This window comes from Neopelma chrysocephalum, unplaced genomic scaffold (genome assembly GCF_003984885.1).
Source record: "Neopelma chrysocephalum unplaced genomic scaffold, ASM398488v2 Primary Assembly neopelma1_98, whole genome shotgun sequence".
NCBI classification, from domain to species: Eukaryota; Metazoa; Chordata; class Aves; order Passeriformes; family Pipridae; genus Neopelma; species Neopelma chrysocephalum.
The window spans coordinates 1,904,009-1,921,867 of record NW_020897761.1 but is presented as its reverse complement, the minus strand read 5'-3'; the positions used below and the strand labels follow the sequence as shown (position 1 = coordinate 1,921,867).

General features: G+C 43.7%; 1 protein-coding gene across 1 annotated transcript in view; it reads left to right on the top strand.

The window, feature by feature from the left end:
• ACBD6 (acyl-CoA binding domain containing 6) overlaps positions 1 to 17,859 on the top strand; it is an 82,669-nt gene that overhangs the window by 22,711 nt on the left and 42,099 nt on the right. The window contains exons 4-5 of the mRNA XM_027694838.1: positions 3,228 to 3,310; positions 12,903 to 13,008. Coding sequence (XP_027550639.1) covers positions 3,228 to 3,310; positions 12,903 to 13,008 — 189 coding nt within the window. The remainder of the gene's footprint in view (positions 1 to 3,227; positions 3,311 to 12,902; positions 13,009 to 17,859) is intronic.

Sequence of the window (17,859 nt, the reverse complement as noted above, 5' to 3'; positions counted from 1 at the left end):
GGAAAACGTGAGAAATTCCATGTACCATTCCATATACCTGTTTAAGGCATCTCTTACACTTCTTTATCATCTCCTCCTGAATCTTTTATGTGCCCCTGCCTGTGCTTTGGCACACAAGTGCAATCCTCCAAGGTTTCTTCATGTGCTGTCACAAATTCCTCTTTATTCCCACAATTTTTAACTGGCAGTTAAAGAGCAACCCCCTCACGCTTATGGAGCCCACAGCAATTTTGTCTTTGCTACAGCATCTCTCTTGCATGGTCTAACTGTGGATAATACTGCTGTCTGCTCTGTCGGATTCAACTTGGAAATTATGGGAGCCTGGGATCATGTTATTCCTTAACTATCATTAGTTACATGTGTATCTGCAGTGCTTCTGGGCAGCACTGCCAGCAGTGAGAGAAATGGAGCTGGCTTAATTGAGAGCCACATACTTAATTATTAGTGCCTTTTTAACGGAGGAGAGAGGAAATTTGCAGTGTCAGTTTTTAATTTCATTGTGGTATGCAGGGTAATGTGACTTCAAACTCACCAGTCATTGTCTGTGTATAGGTAGCATTGGGTTTATCTTCCCAGCCCTAAAAGCCCTTTTTTTTTGCTGTAGAAATGTTGGGAGATTTAAGAAGGAAAAGGGCATCTCTGTGTTACTGTTCCCTTCAACCAGAATGGGCAACGATTAAAAACACGGGTTGCTGTCAGTACAGTGACTGTGACGTGGTTTGGAAGGAGCAACTGCTGCTGTCCCACCTTTTGTGTCACTGAGTTTGCTCATCGTGCTTGGGTGTAGCAGAGATTTTGGAATGAGCTCGTGTATAGGCAGGTTGTCAAGGGCAGCTGGAAAGAAACAAGCTTTTATCTGCATGGCAGCACAATTAACATTTTTGGGAAGAAGTGTTCCTCGTAGCCTGGACAGATTCCCCTTGGGAAGAGCAGTGGGGATGAGTGGTGGAGCCATGATGGTTCATTCATGGCTTTGCAGAGTAGGTGCACACATTAAATCCTGGGAGAACAGCTGAATCTTTTCCTGGACATCCTTCATGAACTCATTCTAGATATCAAGGACCCTGATGGAGTAAGCTTGGTTCAACATTCATAAATTGCATATTGAGTTACCTGTTTCTGTGTGAGAGAGATGAGATAAAAGCTACTTGGACAAAGTAACTTATATATGGATTAAAAGCCAGAGAAGTTTTTGCCTGAGCAGTTTTGGTAAAGTCTTTGTCGCTGAGTTTCCCGATGACCTTATGTGTACTCAATCAGCGTGATTAATCTTTGGTAGAAATGCATTCGTTGTGCAAAGAAGGTGAACTTAATCCCAGAAACCTTTTTTTTTCCCCTAACAATTTCTCTAGAAAGATGAAATGTATTTTTTCAAATTTTTTTTCTGACTTGGGGAAAAAAAACACAACCAAAAACTGGAGTAGGAAGAGGTAAAAGAATATAGATTAAAAATTTTTTGCAATTTCTGATGCTGGTTGAATGCCCACCATCCCTCAGAATCAAACAGGGTAGTTGTGAGCATAGCATTAATGTATAGGAATAACTCTTGCATGCACTTGCAGATGATCTGAAATTAATTTTCTTTATTAGTGGTGTGGAAATAATTGATGGACAGTAAGGTTCTCTGCTAAATAATTTTTTAAGAGGGGCACTGCACTGTAAAGACTCTGAAGCCCTTTCTCTTCAGGAACTTCATGTCACCTTCTACTCTAAATTAGAAAAAGCCTAAATGCAATAGAATGGTTTTCAAAGCCAATTTCTTTTCCATTTTTTCTTTTAAACAAGTATGTATGTGATATCTGCAAACCCAAAGCAGTAAACGGATTTAAAACAAAAGCACCCTAGGGAGCAGGAAGAAAGATATATAAGCATGGGTTTTTTTGGAAAAAAACCCGCACCATATTTCTAGGTAGAATTCTGATGAGGCAATAACATTTTTTGGTATAATCAAGTTGATTAGAGGGATGGAGCACCTCTCCTGTAAGGAGAGAATTGGGGTTGTTCAGCCTGGACAAGAGAAGGCTTTGGGGTGACCTAATTGGGGCCTTCCAATACCTGAAGGGAGCCTACAAGAGAGAGGGAGAGAGACTATTTAAAAGAGCATGGAGTGACAGGACGAGGAGGAATGGCTTAAACTGAGATGTTTAGATTAGGTATTAGATATTAGGAAGAAATTCTTTAATGTGAGGGTGGGGAGGCCCTGGCACAGGTTGCCCAGAGAAGCTGTGGCTACTCTATCCCTGCAAGTGTTCAAGGCCAGGTTGGACGGGGCTTGGAGCAACCTGGGATAGTGGAAGGTGCCCCTGCCCATGGCAGGGGGTTGGAACACGGTCAGCTTTAAGGTCCTTTGCAACCCAAACCATTCCAGGATTCTGTGATTCTCTGATTCAGTGCATTGCAGCTACAGAAAGGTTACTAGAGGCTGCAACTTTGCTTCTGATTTTATTCACCATATCTGTGACGCTTTCTCGCCACAGAATGCCACAGAACTGTCCACTGACAACAGCAAGCTGCAATTAATGGGCTGGTTTTATAAGGAATTACTGCTGCAAATTGCAAACCAGTTTGGACTGCTTACCTGAAAACCAAACTACTAAATGTTGTAGAAGAGTTGGGGTTTCTGATGCCCTGCACCCCCTAATTGGGTCAGGCTTTCAGACAGCAGGCACTGAAAGTCTGGCATCAGTGTAAAGTCAGGCAATTGAAGAGCCCAAGCTGCAGGATGGTTTTTTGAAAAGGTAGGCCTGGGGCTCCATATCGATCAATCATTATTCTAATTGTTCATTTCTATTATGGTGGGAATCATTCAGAATCCTAGAGTTCCTGGGAGTAAATCATTTGGAAATGCTGCCCATTATAAAATTTAATTTTAAATCTATATTAAATAGATTTATAAAGGCAAGCTTTGCAATCTAGTAACAGAACATTATGCTGCCTCACAGAGGCTCGGCTTTGGGGTCCTAAGGGGCTGGGAATGCTGCGGAAGAAACGCTGTGGCTTGTGGTGAGTGGGATGGTGAGGCTGCCAAGCCTCTGGGCCACCTTCACAGGACCATTGATCCCATTTGCTGAGAGATCCATCCAGCTGTTCCAGAGGGAGTGGAGTCATGGGGCACTGTCTGCTGTGAAATGAGGCTTCCAGAGGGCAGGGAAAAGGGTGGGAAGTGGCGGAAAGTTGGGAATGGGGTGGGAGCCAGGATGCTGGACCAATCTTTCTTTTTCTTTCAGACAACAGAGAAGAGGGCAAAGGAAAGCAAAACTGTATTTGGAGGACCAGTCGTCAGCTCATTATATCAAGAAGAAACAATCAGGTGATTATCTATGCTGGAATTCGGTTAAAAACAGTATTTTTCTAATGTAATTTTGCTAAGCTTTTTTTTTTAATATTGCACAAGTGTGGTGGCAACTACAACAGGATAATAAATGACAGGAAAGAACTTTTCAGGTCCATAATCATTTAAATCAATATCTGCCTGTATCATTGCCAGGTAGTAACCTTTCCCTAGCACAAGATGTGGGGGAAGGACAAGGCTTCCCATTTTTCAGTTATATGGCTAAAAAAAGGTAATATTGGATATTTTTAATAGAAAGCTATTCAGACACTACCTTTTTCAAATAGTTATTTCTTTACCAATACATTCATTAGGGATTGTTCAGTGAAGGTTTTAGTGTTGGACAATGTTTGCCTTCAGGGAGAGTTTGTACCTTATATCAAATTAATTTTTTTTTCTGGCCTCTGCAGCTAGCAAAGCAGAAATGCATTTACTGAACTAGAGTGGCTGCTATTTAAAACTGTCAAGGTGCAAGTAGCAAGTGACATAACCTACTGAATAAGGACAGCTGGATGGTTTTGGTCTGGTTTGGTTTTTTACTGTTCCAGTCAAAGAATGAATTTTTGAGCAGTGTTTGCTGTCATGTTGCAGTCACCCATTTATGTGTATGTGACCCCAGTTTTTATTGAATGTCTTGCATCATTTCAGTCCCAGGACATTAAAAGTTAAACCCTAATTTCTCTATACATAGCCTCCCAAGCTTGATGAGAACTTTCCCAAAGGGTTAAAACTCAACACAGCATTTCTTTGACTTGTTGTCACAAACTAGTCTTGAGCAGGTGGTTCCAAACCCTTTGCAAGGAGCTCAGGTAGGAATTGATACAGCTGTTGTAAGCAAATAGGGTGGCATTTTTGTGCTTGGCAGTAACACAGGCATTTCCCTTGGGATTGCAATCCACTTTATAGTGAAGTGGAGCAGTTGGCCAGGAATAGCCTTCTTCCCTCGTATGGGGAGCCAACACATCTTTAACCTGCCCCTGGACCTTGACCAGAGGTGGTCAGATGTGACCTTGGTTTAACACAGTGTTTGAGGAATGGCACTTCTGGCAGCCACAAGCTCCTTTTTCTTCCATGCTCTGTCAGTGCAGGTCTCAGCCACCTCCTTGATCTCATAGTTTGACCTTATAGTTTAAATCCTGTTCCGGCTCTCCTTTTGGGAGTGGAATTTATCCCTGCAGTGCTGTCAGTGTTGACTATCCCAAATACTACGTATGTCCTTTCTTGAGTATGAAATACAGCACTCTAGTTGGCTTGACCAGCCTAAATCTTGCCAAGTGTTTGTTTTTATTTCCATGAGAACATGACTTGTGCAGGACTTGTAGATGAGTACAGTTCCAAATACTCTTTTTTTCCAAACATGCCATGAGGAATATATGTGCTGTGCGTTTAGCAAACCACAGCTGTGGTCCATACAAATGGTGGGAGAGGCATCTGCTGGAGGCAGATGTTGTTTCTGACACAATGAAGCATCCTGACTCTGCTGGCAGAGTGGAAACTCATGTGGTCCATTAGCACAGCTTGGCTTGCAGGCATCCGTGTCTTCCTTGCAAGACGGGAATGAGCAAGTATCACCACCATCTCACCCACACAGGGTTGTACAGCTTCAGATTTCTCAGTACTTCTATCTACAGTTCATTCCCTTGCTGGAACAGGAAGGAACGTGTGGAAGTATAGGCACATCCCTGAAGTGATAATTATAATAAGAAAAGCATAGCCCTAAACAAAATTGCCCTGATACCAAACCTGCAAGCTCTAGACATTCAGCTTGGTGTCCAAATTTGTCTAGAGCATGAATTGGTTTGATAGTTGTAGCACTCATCTGAGGAGGGTGACTTTTGTGAGCCTGTGAGCAGTTACTTACAAGAACATAAGGTTAGCATTCAGTAATACTTCATAAAACAGAATGTAGTCTTAAAAAACAAGGCATTTTCTGTAGAGGAAAAACATGCAAATGTTTAAAGAGAAATAAAACTGAATAGCTTGAGCCAGCATAAACTTTAACACTTTGATTATTACAGGTAAGTCCTGTGCTGTAAGTTCAATGTGTACTTTTGTGCTGCCTCAAAACCTACTACTTGAGAAAAGAGACTTTGATGCAGATTGTTTATTGACTTCGTTTTCTATGGTGGGTTGACTGAAGTTTTACAACAAGCTTGCAAAAACTGGGATATAAATCAAACCACTTTGGTCTCTGTTTCCCAGGGCTGTTGATAGGATAAATATTTTCTTGTTACAGGATCATATTGAGGAAGATCAGAATAAGCAAAAAAACCCCTTTTTTGTGTACTAAAAAGTAAAACTTGAGTCCTCATCAGCCCTGAGCTCTGACAGACTGCTGAAAGCAATTTCTCAGCAGGCATTACTCTGCCAAACACAGCCTACCATATGCCCTTTAGGATTCTGCTGATGCAAAGGCAGGAAAAGGCTGCTAATTTATCTGGAGCATCGTCACAACCTCACCTTGCACCAGGAGATAGACAAGGATGCAAGTGCAGAGTTTTGCAGGTTCACCTAAGCAGGATCACTTGTTTTATTCTTGCCAGGAGCTTTTGAGCAGTTCATCAAAAAGTTAACATCCTCCAAGCTGCTACTGTGTAATAAATAGGAAGAGGGTTTTGTTTAAATAGAACAAACCACCAGTTTGCCATCAGCAGTAGTTACCAACAAAGCAGCAGTGCCATTGCTTTCGAACTGTGTGTCTAAAATTATGCATAAATAATGCTTACCTTCCTCTTGTGGAATGAAATGCTTGGATTTTAGGATGCAGAGCTATAAACGCTGGACAAAGTGGAGTTACCATACCCTGCCCGAAAGTGGATCAGCGGTAGGAGGAACTCAGTGCCAGGCCTGATTTTTGCCTTATCACTAATTATCTCAAATGTTTCTAATTGAGAACGAGATAGAAAAGTGGTCAGTCTGGCTCACAGAAGTACATTGCACTGATTCCAAATAAATTCAAGAGCATCCATAGAAACAGGTTACACCGATCTAATTAAATCAATTTAGAAAGAGATTCGGTTAAATCAGTGCAATTTGTGTGTTCATAGATCAATCCTCAAATCAGGAGAAGGTCTCTTGAGCTAATGAGGCATAGCAGTTATTTACTTTGGGGTGCTGGGCACTGGTCATCAATTAGGAGTCATTAATAAACCCTGGCAATAAAGAGCTTGAGTACCCCCAGTGAGTAATGGGGAGCAGTTGCAGGATGTATTAGCATAGTGCTCTGCCTCTGGGCTTCTCTGCAAATCACTTATCTCCCCTCGGGCATTACACAAAAACCCTGTGTGCTGGTGACTGATGATGGGACTTGGAGGTTCCCTCTGGAAGGAAAGATTTAGAAATTATCTGTGATTTCAGGCTGCGTATAGTGGTGGTTTGTTTCTTTCTTTTTTTTTCTTCACTGCTACATAAAGCTTTATGTCTCTTTTCTGGTGCTATTACCAGAACAAAGCCATTGTAGTGGAGCTCTTTCATGATCAAATCACTATAATTAGAGTTTCACAAACGTGGGAAATGAGCAGAGAGCTGAAGTTGACTGATGTGTTACCAGTATAAATCTCAAACTGAAAGAGATGCCAAAAATACCGTAGCCTTGGAAATTCAGCTTTGAAGTTATTTTTCAGTATTTTTTTTTAAAGCCAGAGGAAGGAGAAGCAGTTTATAGGTGTTTTCAGCAAACGAAAGCATTGACTTGGCAGGTGAAGAATGAGAAATAATTTTGCCAAATGTCCATGTCCCTTTGTACTGCCACTGGAGGAGCCCTCCTGCACTCTGCCATGAGCTGCTTCCATGCAGTCTTGGCATGCTGGCATGGGAATGACATCTACCAGTCGGCAGAGAGGCCTTCCTGAGCTATACTTTACTCTTCTGCCATCCAGAGGGGTGCTGAAGAAACCTTTTCTGGTAGAAACTTCCACCCTTCCCCCTAACACTTGGGAGCAACCCCAGTCAGGAGTGGGGCTCCGTTTAGGATCGGGATGCGGGGCGGGCACCCCTCGGGTTTGGGACCTGCCTGATGCCGTGTAATCTATCAGAATTGTATTAATCCCACTAACGCAGCCGCCATCTGGCCCCGCTGCCGGGCCGGCTCGCACGAGCCCCGGTGATGGATGGCCCTGGGAATTGATTAGTTGTTGTGCGAGACAAATGAACTGTTTTGGCAGAAAATACCAGAGGTCGCTGCATGTGGTCAGGCACAAAGGCTGCTGAATTTTAAAGAGCTGCTTCCAGCATCCATTGCAAGGATGGTGCTTCGGAACAGTTTTGAGACGAGCCCAGTGCTCCGGAGCGCGGTTGGGGTTTTGTTGTCTCCCTCCAGGCTCTCTTTCGGGAACGCAGGCACTGGCAGGGATGTGGGAGCTGGCATCCCTGCCGTGTTGGGAATTACGGGCTCATGGTGGTATTGTGTGGGTGGCTGGCTGTGCCACAGATGTCTGCTGCTCTGGTAAATTCCGGGCTGTGCAATCCCTGTGGAAGAGCTTTCCTGGTTGTGCGGAGCCCAGGCAGCCTGGCGTGCTCAGCCGTGGTGCCTCACACAAAACACCTGCGGGTACAGGCAGCTGGGGTTTGGGTTTTTTTCAGGTCAGTGTTATTTAGAAGTGGATGCTCTCCTGGTGATGTTCAGCAGGCAAATCTCTTGGCTTCAAGATGATTGCCAAGTTTATTGCTCCCTCCCTTTTTGTTGTCCCCGGAGCGGTGACCCTTGGGGCTTTTGCTTTGTTGTGCAAAGGGGGCCTGGGCTCAGGCCTGCCTTCTCTTTGGGAGAGCTCATCCTTCAGTGGAGGCTCCTATTTGGGGTTTTCACGGCCACCTCCTCTCCGGTGCTGCCACTGATGTGCCGAAGTGTGCGCGGCGGGTGGGGAATTGGATGACACATGTCTCGCTATGTCCCGGCGGCTCTCGGAGGACGGCACACAAGTGTGCCGGCAAGTGGGCAACCCTTCCCTCGGGACGGCCTGCCGGCTCAAAATAAACTTGAGTTATGGATTTATTCAGCTTGTAAAACCTCAGCTGGCATAAATAATTGAGAAAGCAAAGGTTTGTCTGTGGTGCGTACCTCAGGGACCCGCTCCTGCCTTCCTCCCTCCCACCACCCTTTCTTATGAAAATGATCCCAGTTGCACTGATAGATAATAACAACACCAAGCAATTAAAAGCTATGGGTGGCTGGAGAGAGGAGAAAAGGTTCAGTTAATGAGCTTTTCCTCTTCCTGTGCCCAGGAGAGCCTCAGAAGTGACGAGGCGATTAAAGCGAAGAGATAATTATAGATTATGTGAAAATGGGTCCCTTGGGGGCCGAGGGCCTTGACATAAACAGTGAGTGTTGCGAGTGTCTCTGGGCTCCCCGCACGCGTCCTGCCCCGCTCCGCCGCGCTCCCGCTCTCCCGGCAGCGCCGTGCCAACCAGACGGGCAAAGCCACCTGTTAGCGGCGAGTCCACTGGGACACGGCTTGGACCAGCCCCGGGAAAAGGGGCGAGGACGCCCCAAGTAGACCCTGATCTCAGCCCTCTGCCCTGAGCTTTGCGCTAGAGGTAACCTGCGAGGGGGGAGGAAGGGCACGGGGCAAACCTGGAGGATGTTCTCTGCGCGAGGGTAAAATGTCTGAATGTCAAGTCTCTTCTGTGCCCTTGAAGTGGCAACCTTGGTGGCAAGGAGGTTTGTAACACTCCAGGTAAGAAGGAGCTGAAGCCTGATCAACCAGCAGCAGATCTTTTCCACGAGCTGTTTAAAAACTGTTGGCTCAATATGTGTGTTTTGAACGGCTTATGGAGAAGGCTTGCAAAGCCTTTCAAGCTTGGGGAAAGATGGGCTTGGTGTAAGTTCTTCCACATCCTTTTATTCAAGGATGGAAAAAACTGCCCATGTGTTACTTGCAGGCAACAGGTACGCTTCAACTCATTGTTAAATCAGAATTAGCATCTCTTACTGGGGATGGGGGAGAGCAGGAGAAAACAGCTTTGGGGGCTAAACATGTGTCAGCAAGGGAGAAGAGAAACCCTCTGACCATCCTCAGGAAATAGATGTGAACACAGTCACTGCCTTTACTGACTGTCAAGTGGTCACTGACTTGAAGGCTCCTTTCTGGCTCAACAATCTGACATGGAAAGAAAATTGCATCCAAGCCTTCCTTTTAGCTGCAGGTTTTAAATAATTGTGCACATCTCCATTAGGTTGAGTTTCGTGGTCTTTCCCATCCATTCAGATATGCTGAATACTCTGTTTTTTACGTGAATTGAGATTTTTCTGAAAATACTGATGGAAATGCTATGGGTTGTTTCCCTCAAAACATTATCTGAGCAATGTTTTTGCACTGTCACTTACTTCTGTATTTCCTACGTGCTTCTGTCTGGTTTTATGCTGTTTTTACCAGTTTCTGAGCCTTCCTGTCAACTCTTACCAGTTTTGTGAGGAGTGCAAATTCCTGCTGGGAACAGGTCTGATAAAAACATTACGTCCTTTTTGTTTTCTTGTACCTACTACAGTGGAGGGATTATTAAGTATGAACACATACACACATGTGAAATAAAGGGCGGGAAAAAACTGAGTTGCCAAGTTTTCAAGCTCTGTTTCTTATTTGTCCCGTATGGTTTTGAATGCAAAGTCAGCAAATAATAGTAACTTGTCTTTATTCCAATCACACCATTCAAGGGGAATGTTTTTGCTAGTATTGGTCCCTCCAGAAATCTGGTTTTAACTCCTCTGAGCCCTTTTCTCAGTGTCCCCTCCTGGTTTTGGCATGTGTCTAGATCAGATAGTTTTAAATGTCTGGAGTGTAGCTTCATGTGACTGTTTTATTTGTAGGTAAAATGTCTTCGTTGTGACTGTGTGAACTTCCCTCAAATGTATTCAGGAAAGGACTTGTTTCTCTTTGTTAATATTTATAGAAAAGTTGGATATGATATATGTTCAATTTTTTGAAAGAGGGCATCAGGAGCAGGGGAGCAGTTTAAAGCTTGAGAAATAAATGTGGAGTAGAAGGACGAAATTTCCCGAAACCTTATCTTCAGGTGGGGAAATTGGTATTCTGGATTAATTCCATTGTGGAGACTTCTGAAAGAAAAGTGGTTTTTTGGAAGGGGGATATATAGAGCATTTGCAGAGTTGGTTATTCCAGAAAGCTAAATCATATCCAAATAGCTGTGTCAGGTCATTTTCCCCTTGCAGACAATAATATCCTTGGAAAAAGACTGTAAAAGTCCTGTCTGGAGGCTGTGGTGGAAAGATGGGCTGGGTTTGGTACATCAGGGTTGCAGTGCCCTCTCTGCTGGCACAGGCCCTGCACACACTCCCCCTGGAGCACAGTCAGGTGCTTTATTGCTGCCAGGTACTTGCTGGTGCCTCTGGTGCTGCTGTGTGAGGTCTGTCAGGGCACTGTAGCTTGTGGGATGGAGGGTACAGCCCAAGCTCATGGTTGTGACATGGAAAATCACCCAGGAATAACTGAGGACTGTTGGGGGCTTCTCTAGCAAGGAGACACTGGGGTTTGCTTTGGTGTTATGGAAAAAAGAGTGATCTGTAATAAACGAGGGGTGTGCGACTGTGCAGTGGGGAGCCAAGTTACTGTACAGCGTTGTCTGAAAAGCAGCTTCTCCCAAAAGGCTGCTGTCAGCAGCCGAGGGTGTGTTGGAGAGGTTGGACTAACAAGGTAGGACTGGAGGGACTTCCCAGCATATCAAATCAGCCCTTGTTAGTAGGGGCAGGCATGTCTCGTGACCTCCATCATGAGTCTGTCAAGCTCCATCTCCAGCAATACAAGCTTTTGCCTTTTCTAATCCCACCATGAGGTTCTTTTTTCCCTGGAATTCAAGGTAATTGCATCTAAAGCATGCAGTGACCTGTTTCCCAGGAGCTTGTGTGTAGTGAGTGGGCAAGACCTCCACCAACAAATGAGTTCATGACAGACTGGTTAAGAAACCAGGGGACTTCTGTAGTGTCCCTAGGCCTGAACACAGAGTGTGAAATCTTGTGTGGCTCCCAGCTCTTCACTAGAAAGGTGCAGCTCAGTGGTCTGCAAGGAAAAATAGGGGTGGTGTGTTGGAGAACAGTGCTACTAAGAGAGCAAGGTGAGAGGGAGGTCAGAGGAAGTGACTTCTTTGGAGAAAGCAGTGATCTGCTGCTGGAGATGAGTGTCAGCACTTTTTCCCACCTTTTTCTGGCACCGAGGAAGGAAGGTCTGAGGAATTAGAGTGTAACTCAGTAGGCTAGATGCATAACAATCAAAGTCAAAGCCATGTCATGGAGCTCTGCCTGCCCTGATGGGAGCAGGGGACATGGTCTTGGTGGCGTTGGTATTTTCTTTGTCTTTTTTTGGGGATTGCAGGTAAAAGAGCAACCCTTTTGTTTGTAATCCATTGCTCAGAAATGCAAATGTTATTTAGATTTTACCTTCCCTTCTCCTGACATTATTCAGCCTGTGAGGTTCAAGAGCAGTGCAGATGAATAGGAGGAGTGTTGCCTTTTAGCACCAGTGCATCAATTCTCAAACTGCACTGTTGGATTTCTCCTGCCCAAAAGGCCCACGGCAGAATGACCTCCTTACTGGATCTGACCAGCTCCAGCAACCTCCCATTTTTACAAGTAGCTGAGGCTGTCAGTCTGAGTTCTGCTGAACATCCAGATGGTCTTAAGTTAAGGTGATTGAAAACTGGGGATGTCATGTGAGGCAGCGACTTTGTGTTTAACTCTCATGAAGCTGCCAAGTCTCTTAGCAACACTGATGGGTTCATTTGAACCACAGTTTTCATCTGGAAACTAGAAAGAGAGGGGAGTGTGTGGGCTTTTGGCTTATTTTGGTAAAACCAGTGACCTCTTTTCTTTATTCTCTGTTAGCAACACAGTGGGATCAGTGTATTTAAACCTAAAGGTATTATTCTTTTAAGAATCTGGGAAAGGTCTTAACTTCATTGGAGGTTCTGTTTGTTTGGCTGGTAAAGAGGGAAGCTTTAGTGTGTCTGAAGCCAGGGTATTGCTTTTATCTCTAGGAGAAGCTATAGGTGTGACTCAGGCTCTCGTGACACCACAATTGGATCTTCCTGCCTGCAAGCAGTCCTAAGTGAGCACCTGCTGGTGTTGTATCCAGGATCCAGTGTGTAATCAGCCAGGGACAGATTGCTTTGCGTGTGTCCTGCTTGTTCTGCTGTTTTGTCCAGGCCACTGTCTGAGATGGATGGCATCAGACGGGGCTTTTGTGGGACCCAGGCGGGGCTTCTGTGGCTCTTACAGGAAGAGCAGCTTTAGCCCTTTCTCTTCTGTGGGGTTGCAGTGATTTATACCAGAACTCAAACATGGATTTTTCTGGCTAACTTCATACATTTCTTGTGCCATTTCACAGGAGTAAGCTGACTTTTCTCCGGACATAATACTGCTAAAAACCTTTGTTTTTCTAGGAAGCAGGATCTTCTGTCTCCTAACTTGGGAGAAAAAAACCACATTATTTTGCGCGTGCAGTACTAGGTGCCTGTTTCAGTCCAGTGACAGCATTGAAATGTCATTGAAATGAACATGTGATGTGTATGTGGCCTTTGTGTTGTGCAGTAACACCGTGCTTCTTTGCTTTTGTTTCCTGAATAGGGAAGAGGACAAGAACATTTTTGATTACTGCAGAGAAAACAACATTGACTATGTAACCAAAGCCATTCAATCAAAAAAAGTGGATGTGAACGTCACAGATGAGGAGGTATGGAGAAAAAGGAACCATTAATCTTTTAACTGTGTTGTGTATTAATTCAGTGCTACTTCTTTTTAAAATTCCCTAGTTGGGTTTGTTATAACAAGGTACTGTAACAGTTGGACAAACGCTTGGTCATTGAGACAGGGATAATCTATTGGAAAACAGCTTTCCACTGGATTTCTAGTAGTGTGTGGATGTAGTAACTGTGATGCTTTAACATATCAGACACTTATTTTCTATGTTATTTTCAGCAGCCACTTGCAGAATAAGATCTCCTGAATACTTCCCTTTCCCCACTTTGTATATTAAATATGGTCAAACAGAGTTAGGAAGTGAGGGAAATGGATTTTTTTGGCTGATGACCTCTGTTCAGGCTTGAAGTAGGATTTCTGTCATGCCACCAGCTTTTCGTCATTCCCAGGTGCAGGGCAAATGAGTGACACTGGCTTTCCAGCTTCACAAAAATAATGACATCATCAAGTCTTTCTCTCCTCACCAATCTCAAAAAAACATTTTTCCACAGGGAGATAATACAGGTGTTACCAGAAACTCCCAAGAAAAAGCTGTGTCTAAAGTTGTGGATTGGCTTGATCTTTTCTTGGTAAGAGCAACTGTCCCGGTGTGGACAGTTTCATGTTAATCCTTCGGGAACTGTGGCTGTACCAGGTTTGTCACCTTGGTTTCTGTGCATGCACACTGCCACCTATCCCTGCTCCTGGTCCAGCCTGTGCACAGCTCTTTTTGCCCACTGCCTTCCAGCACGTTGTGTTGTGGTGAACAGATGAAGTGCTTAGACATTCATAGACTGAGACGCCACAAATTCAGTTGGGTTCTCCTGTAGCTCTAAGCAGATTTCTGCCCTCTGAGCCATGACAGCCCCGGCTGGGGCTCTGAATGCTGATGGCAGGGCCTTTTATTATTAATCAGGAATTCATGTGAATTAATTTTCAGAGGAGAGGAGGGAGGGTGTTCACGATCAGGGTTGGAATTTCACATCATAAATTCAATGAACTGAAACTGTCGTGTGCCACACAGTCGCTGCTACAGCGCCGGTCCTGAGCTCCATCCCTCCTCCTGCTGATCACAGGCTACAGAAGGGAATGTCCAGGGCAGTCCCACAGAATACAGCTGCAGTCCTTTCATTAAAAAAGAGCTCATTTTTGGGATCACACGCTTGCAATAAGTGTATAATAATGTCGTGTTAACATTGCTTTGTTCCCACTGGCAAGGTGCTCTTTTGTAGTGAGCAACATTCAGAAGCTGGTACCTTCCTTGCTGTTCAAGCAACAAATGGGCTTGTTTTCAGCCAAAGAAAGTTTGATTTTTTTTAAAAAAAATATTTTGTGAAAGATAGCTGAAATATCTAAACTACATAAATGTTTTAAGCCGGATCTGAAAACTGCCAGGTGACACATCCTTCTTGGGACCTATCCATGAGTCCTGATGTAAGAGAAGTCCTATTTCTAATGGATAATCCTATTGCTAATGGATATTAGCACATGACTATTGCAGAGTTGGGAATTGCTTCAGAAGAGGCAGGAGCCAAAAGCACCTGCCTACTGGTGAAGGGCTTGTGGGACGTGACACTAGTGCAGAATTCCCCCATAGATGAAATTCTCACAGCTTCAACAATTTTGGTTTACCCCAGCAAATGTGCAAATAGCATACCAGAAACAAAAATCTGAAAGAAATACTTATTTCCTGATATGTTAAGGAGCTGAAACCATTACCAGTGTTGTTTGGTATCCAAACATGTTCTTCCCAGTCTGGAGGGTAGCTTATTTTCCAATATCATGCAGGTTGATTGAAGTTTTAGAACCCCTTTTAGACTAGAGGTATCCCAGACCGAGCCTTTCGTAGCGTGAAGTGTGTGCAAGCATAATCTTGTCATTTTTATTAAGTATTTTAGTGTTACTGTGTAAATACATCCTGCTGTATCTAAAAGCTGCCTCACCTGGCCTCTGAACATAACTCACGATGTCAATCCTTTGATTTAAATACCTATAAATTTAAAATGGCAAAGGGATACATACAAAGAGTTAACTTGTAATGAAACAAAATCTACTGAAGCACCAGATAGGCTCGTGCTAAGCTGCAAAGACGCTCGGCTCAGCCTTGCCTTGAACAATAAAGACCTGGCTGAGGTTGTAGGGTGTTTAGATTTTATTTTTATGTGATATGTTAGTACTGCATCTACTAGTACCCCCCCATTTTGTGCAAACCTGAAATAAGTCAGCGAAAGGAGAAAAGAAATCAAGAATTAAAATGTAAAGTGGGGATGAGCCAACTTACTCGAAGCAAAAGGATTTCAGAAAGGGATTTAGAGAGATGCACTTGGAAACTTCCAAAGCATCATGGTCTTCTCCCCACAAGACATAAAGCTCTTCATGTACAGCGTTCAGGCCAGCATACCTGCTAACAGTTTGGATATAATAAACTTCAATTTGGAATTAAACAAAGAATCTAATGACAGTAATCAGGTACGAGCTTCCATTTACTGTATCTAAATTGCCCAGAGTTCAACAGAATAGCTTGCATTCACTTATAAGAAGTAGCACAGACTAAAGCAACCTGTTTCCCTCGCATATGTCAGCAGGACTAATGGCATAAGAAATGTCCTGTGGCTGTGAAGTCGCCCCAGGCACATCCTGGGAGTGTGGCTCACTTGCTGCCCTTTTGAGAACAGTATTTCTTCAACTTCTAACAAACCAGGAGCTGCTCAAAGGCAGAGATGAATTGCTCTTGTAAATTGTGCCAAGGGCTGTGGAGGTTGTAGCTAGATAATTTTTTTTTAATTGTTGGATAAATCCCAGTAAACAAACATGTTACCTGTGTGCAGTGTTTTAAGTCCTTGCCAAAACTTTAATGAGAGGCATCTGACAAGTTGCTCGCTTAGTCCCCAGTCCCCGTGCTTTTGAGACAGCAAGTGCCAAATTGGTGCCAGCTTGCCAAGGAAAGGACAGGGGAAAAAATGAATTTGAAGAAGGATCACATACTTCTGGATTTACAGGCTTGCTCCCATTAGAAAAACTTCACCAGACGTTTGAGAGCTCTGAAAGGGATTCACTTCCAAATCAAGTTTACCTGTATAATTGCAACAACAGCCCTTCCATTCACTGTTTCTGCTGTCACAGAGGGATGCAGTCATTCTATCTAGATAGATATCTATCTCTTCTTAATTACTGCTAATAAAACACTTGCCACAAGTTAGAGTGGCTCACTGCTATACAGCCATTAGCGCTGCAAACATCGTGCCTAGAAGTGTAGCTTAATATTGTAGCACATCCATTCGGTTTGGCTTTGTTCTCCCCTTTCTGTGCTCCGGCTAATTGATGTGAAAATCATTCCCATCCATTTGTCTGCCGAGGCTCGGTATATCGGAGACAAATCCCTGTCCTGTGCTTTGTTTGTGAACACCCTGTGACTTGGAGCTGAGCAAAATTGATGTGCTGTTGGCTTGAGAAGCTGCTGCAGAAGCTGGCCAAGCTGGCAGCGGTTAGCCAGGCAAAGCACAGAAGATTTAAGAGGCAGGGTTAGTGCAGTGGGGCTATTTTTATGCTTTTTTTTTATTAAATACTTCAAAGGCTGGGGAAAATGCATCCTCTCAAGTAACTTCTGCAACAACTGTCATGTTTGAATTGCAGGGAGGGAGTACCTTGGTGTTTGATTGCGTCTAGTCGAGACCTCACTGCTGCAGTTCTTCCCTACGTGAAATTATTCGTGTTGCTCTGAGTCTCTGACTGCTTAATGAAACAGCCATGTGGGAATTGTTTTGGGAAAGCTCAATCTGTGGCTCTTAAGATTTCTGCCATGTTATTTAAACGCACAAACACATGTTATGTGCTGATCCAAAGCAGCAGCTGTGTGGACTAAAGAATTTTGCAGCATTCAGAGGTGATATCCATGCTATACAAAAGGCTGGACTGTAAATTCAGTTTAAGTTTGTCTTATCCCTAAGGCTTATTTTAAGGAAGACATGAGAAACAAATAGACTTTGTAGCTGTATAGCTGCCTAAGTACGTTAGCTAGAACTGTTGATTGTTGTTAATTTGCCTGATGCTATGCAAACAGTAGTGAATATTACCTAGTTTTCATAGAATCATTAAGGTTGAAGAAGACCTCTGAGATCATAGAGTCCAACTGTTTTAAATACAAATGCTTTTTGTTATGTAGTAAGTAGGTTGAGATTCTTCTGCAGGTGTCTTTACTCCCTCATCTCATGGTGTGCTCTTGCACAGGAGGTCTCCAAAGTCCCTGACACCCTGTGTCGAGGGCGTGGCTGCAAGGATGCAGACATTTCTTGGGTGGAACATGTCAGCTGTTTAATAGTGCACAATTACAATGCAGAGCCATTTAAGGCACTAATTAGAAAATACTGTATCCATTTAGAATTGCAGAGAAAATATATAGGTAAGCAGAGTGTAATTACCCAAAGTGGAATTGGCCCAAGGCTTGAAATCCATACTCCTGCAAATAGCACAAGGAGATTTTTAATGACTGTAGATGATCAGGCTTCAGGTTTTTGTCTTGTTCAAAAGGCAACGTGTGCAGCAGAACCAGCCTTCCAGTGTCATGGGCAAGACCAGCTGCACAGTGCTGTGGTACCCCTGAGCTGTCAGAATTAACTGTTGGTTTTCCTTTATTGGTCTCAGCCAAGTTCAGCACCAATACAATGAGATTCTGCTTGTCCAGAGACAACCAACATATTATAGCCACTAACCTGTAACGTTAATTTTGATTAAAAATATAGAGATGCCTTTATTATGTCATGTAGTTGCACAGTAATTACACTTGTGTAATTACTGTATGTGTAATTATGGTATTATTCCTCTACACATATATAAAGAAACTGAAATC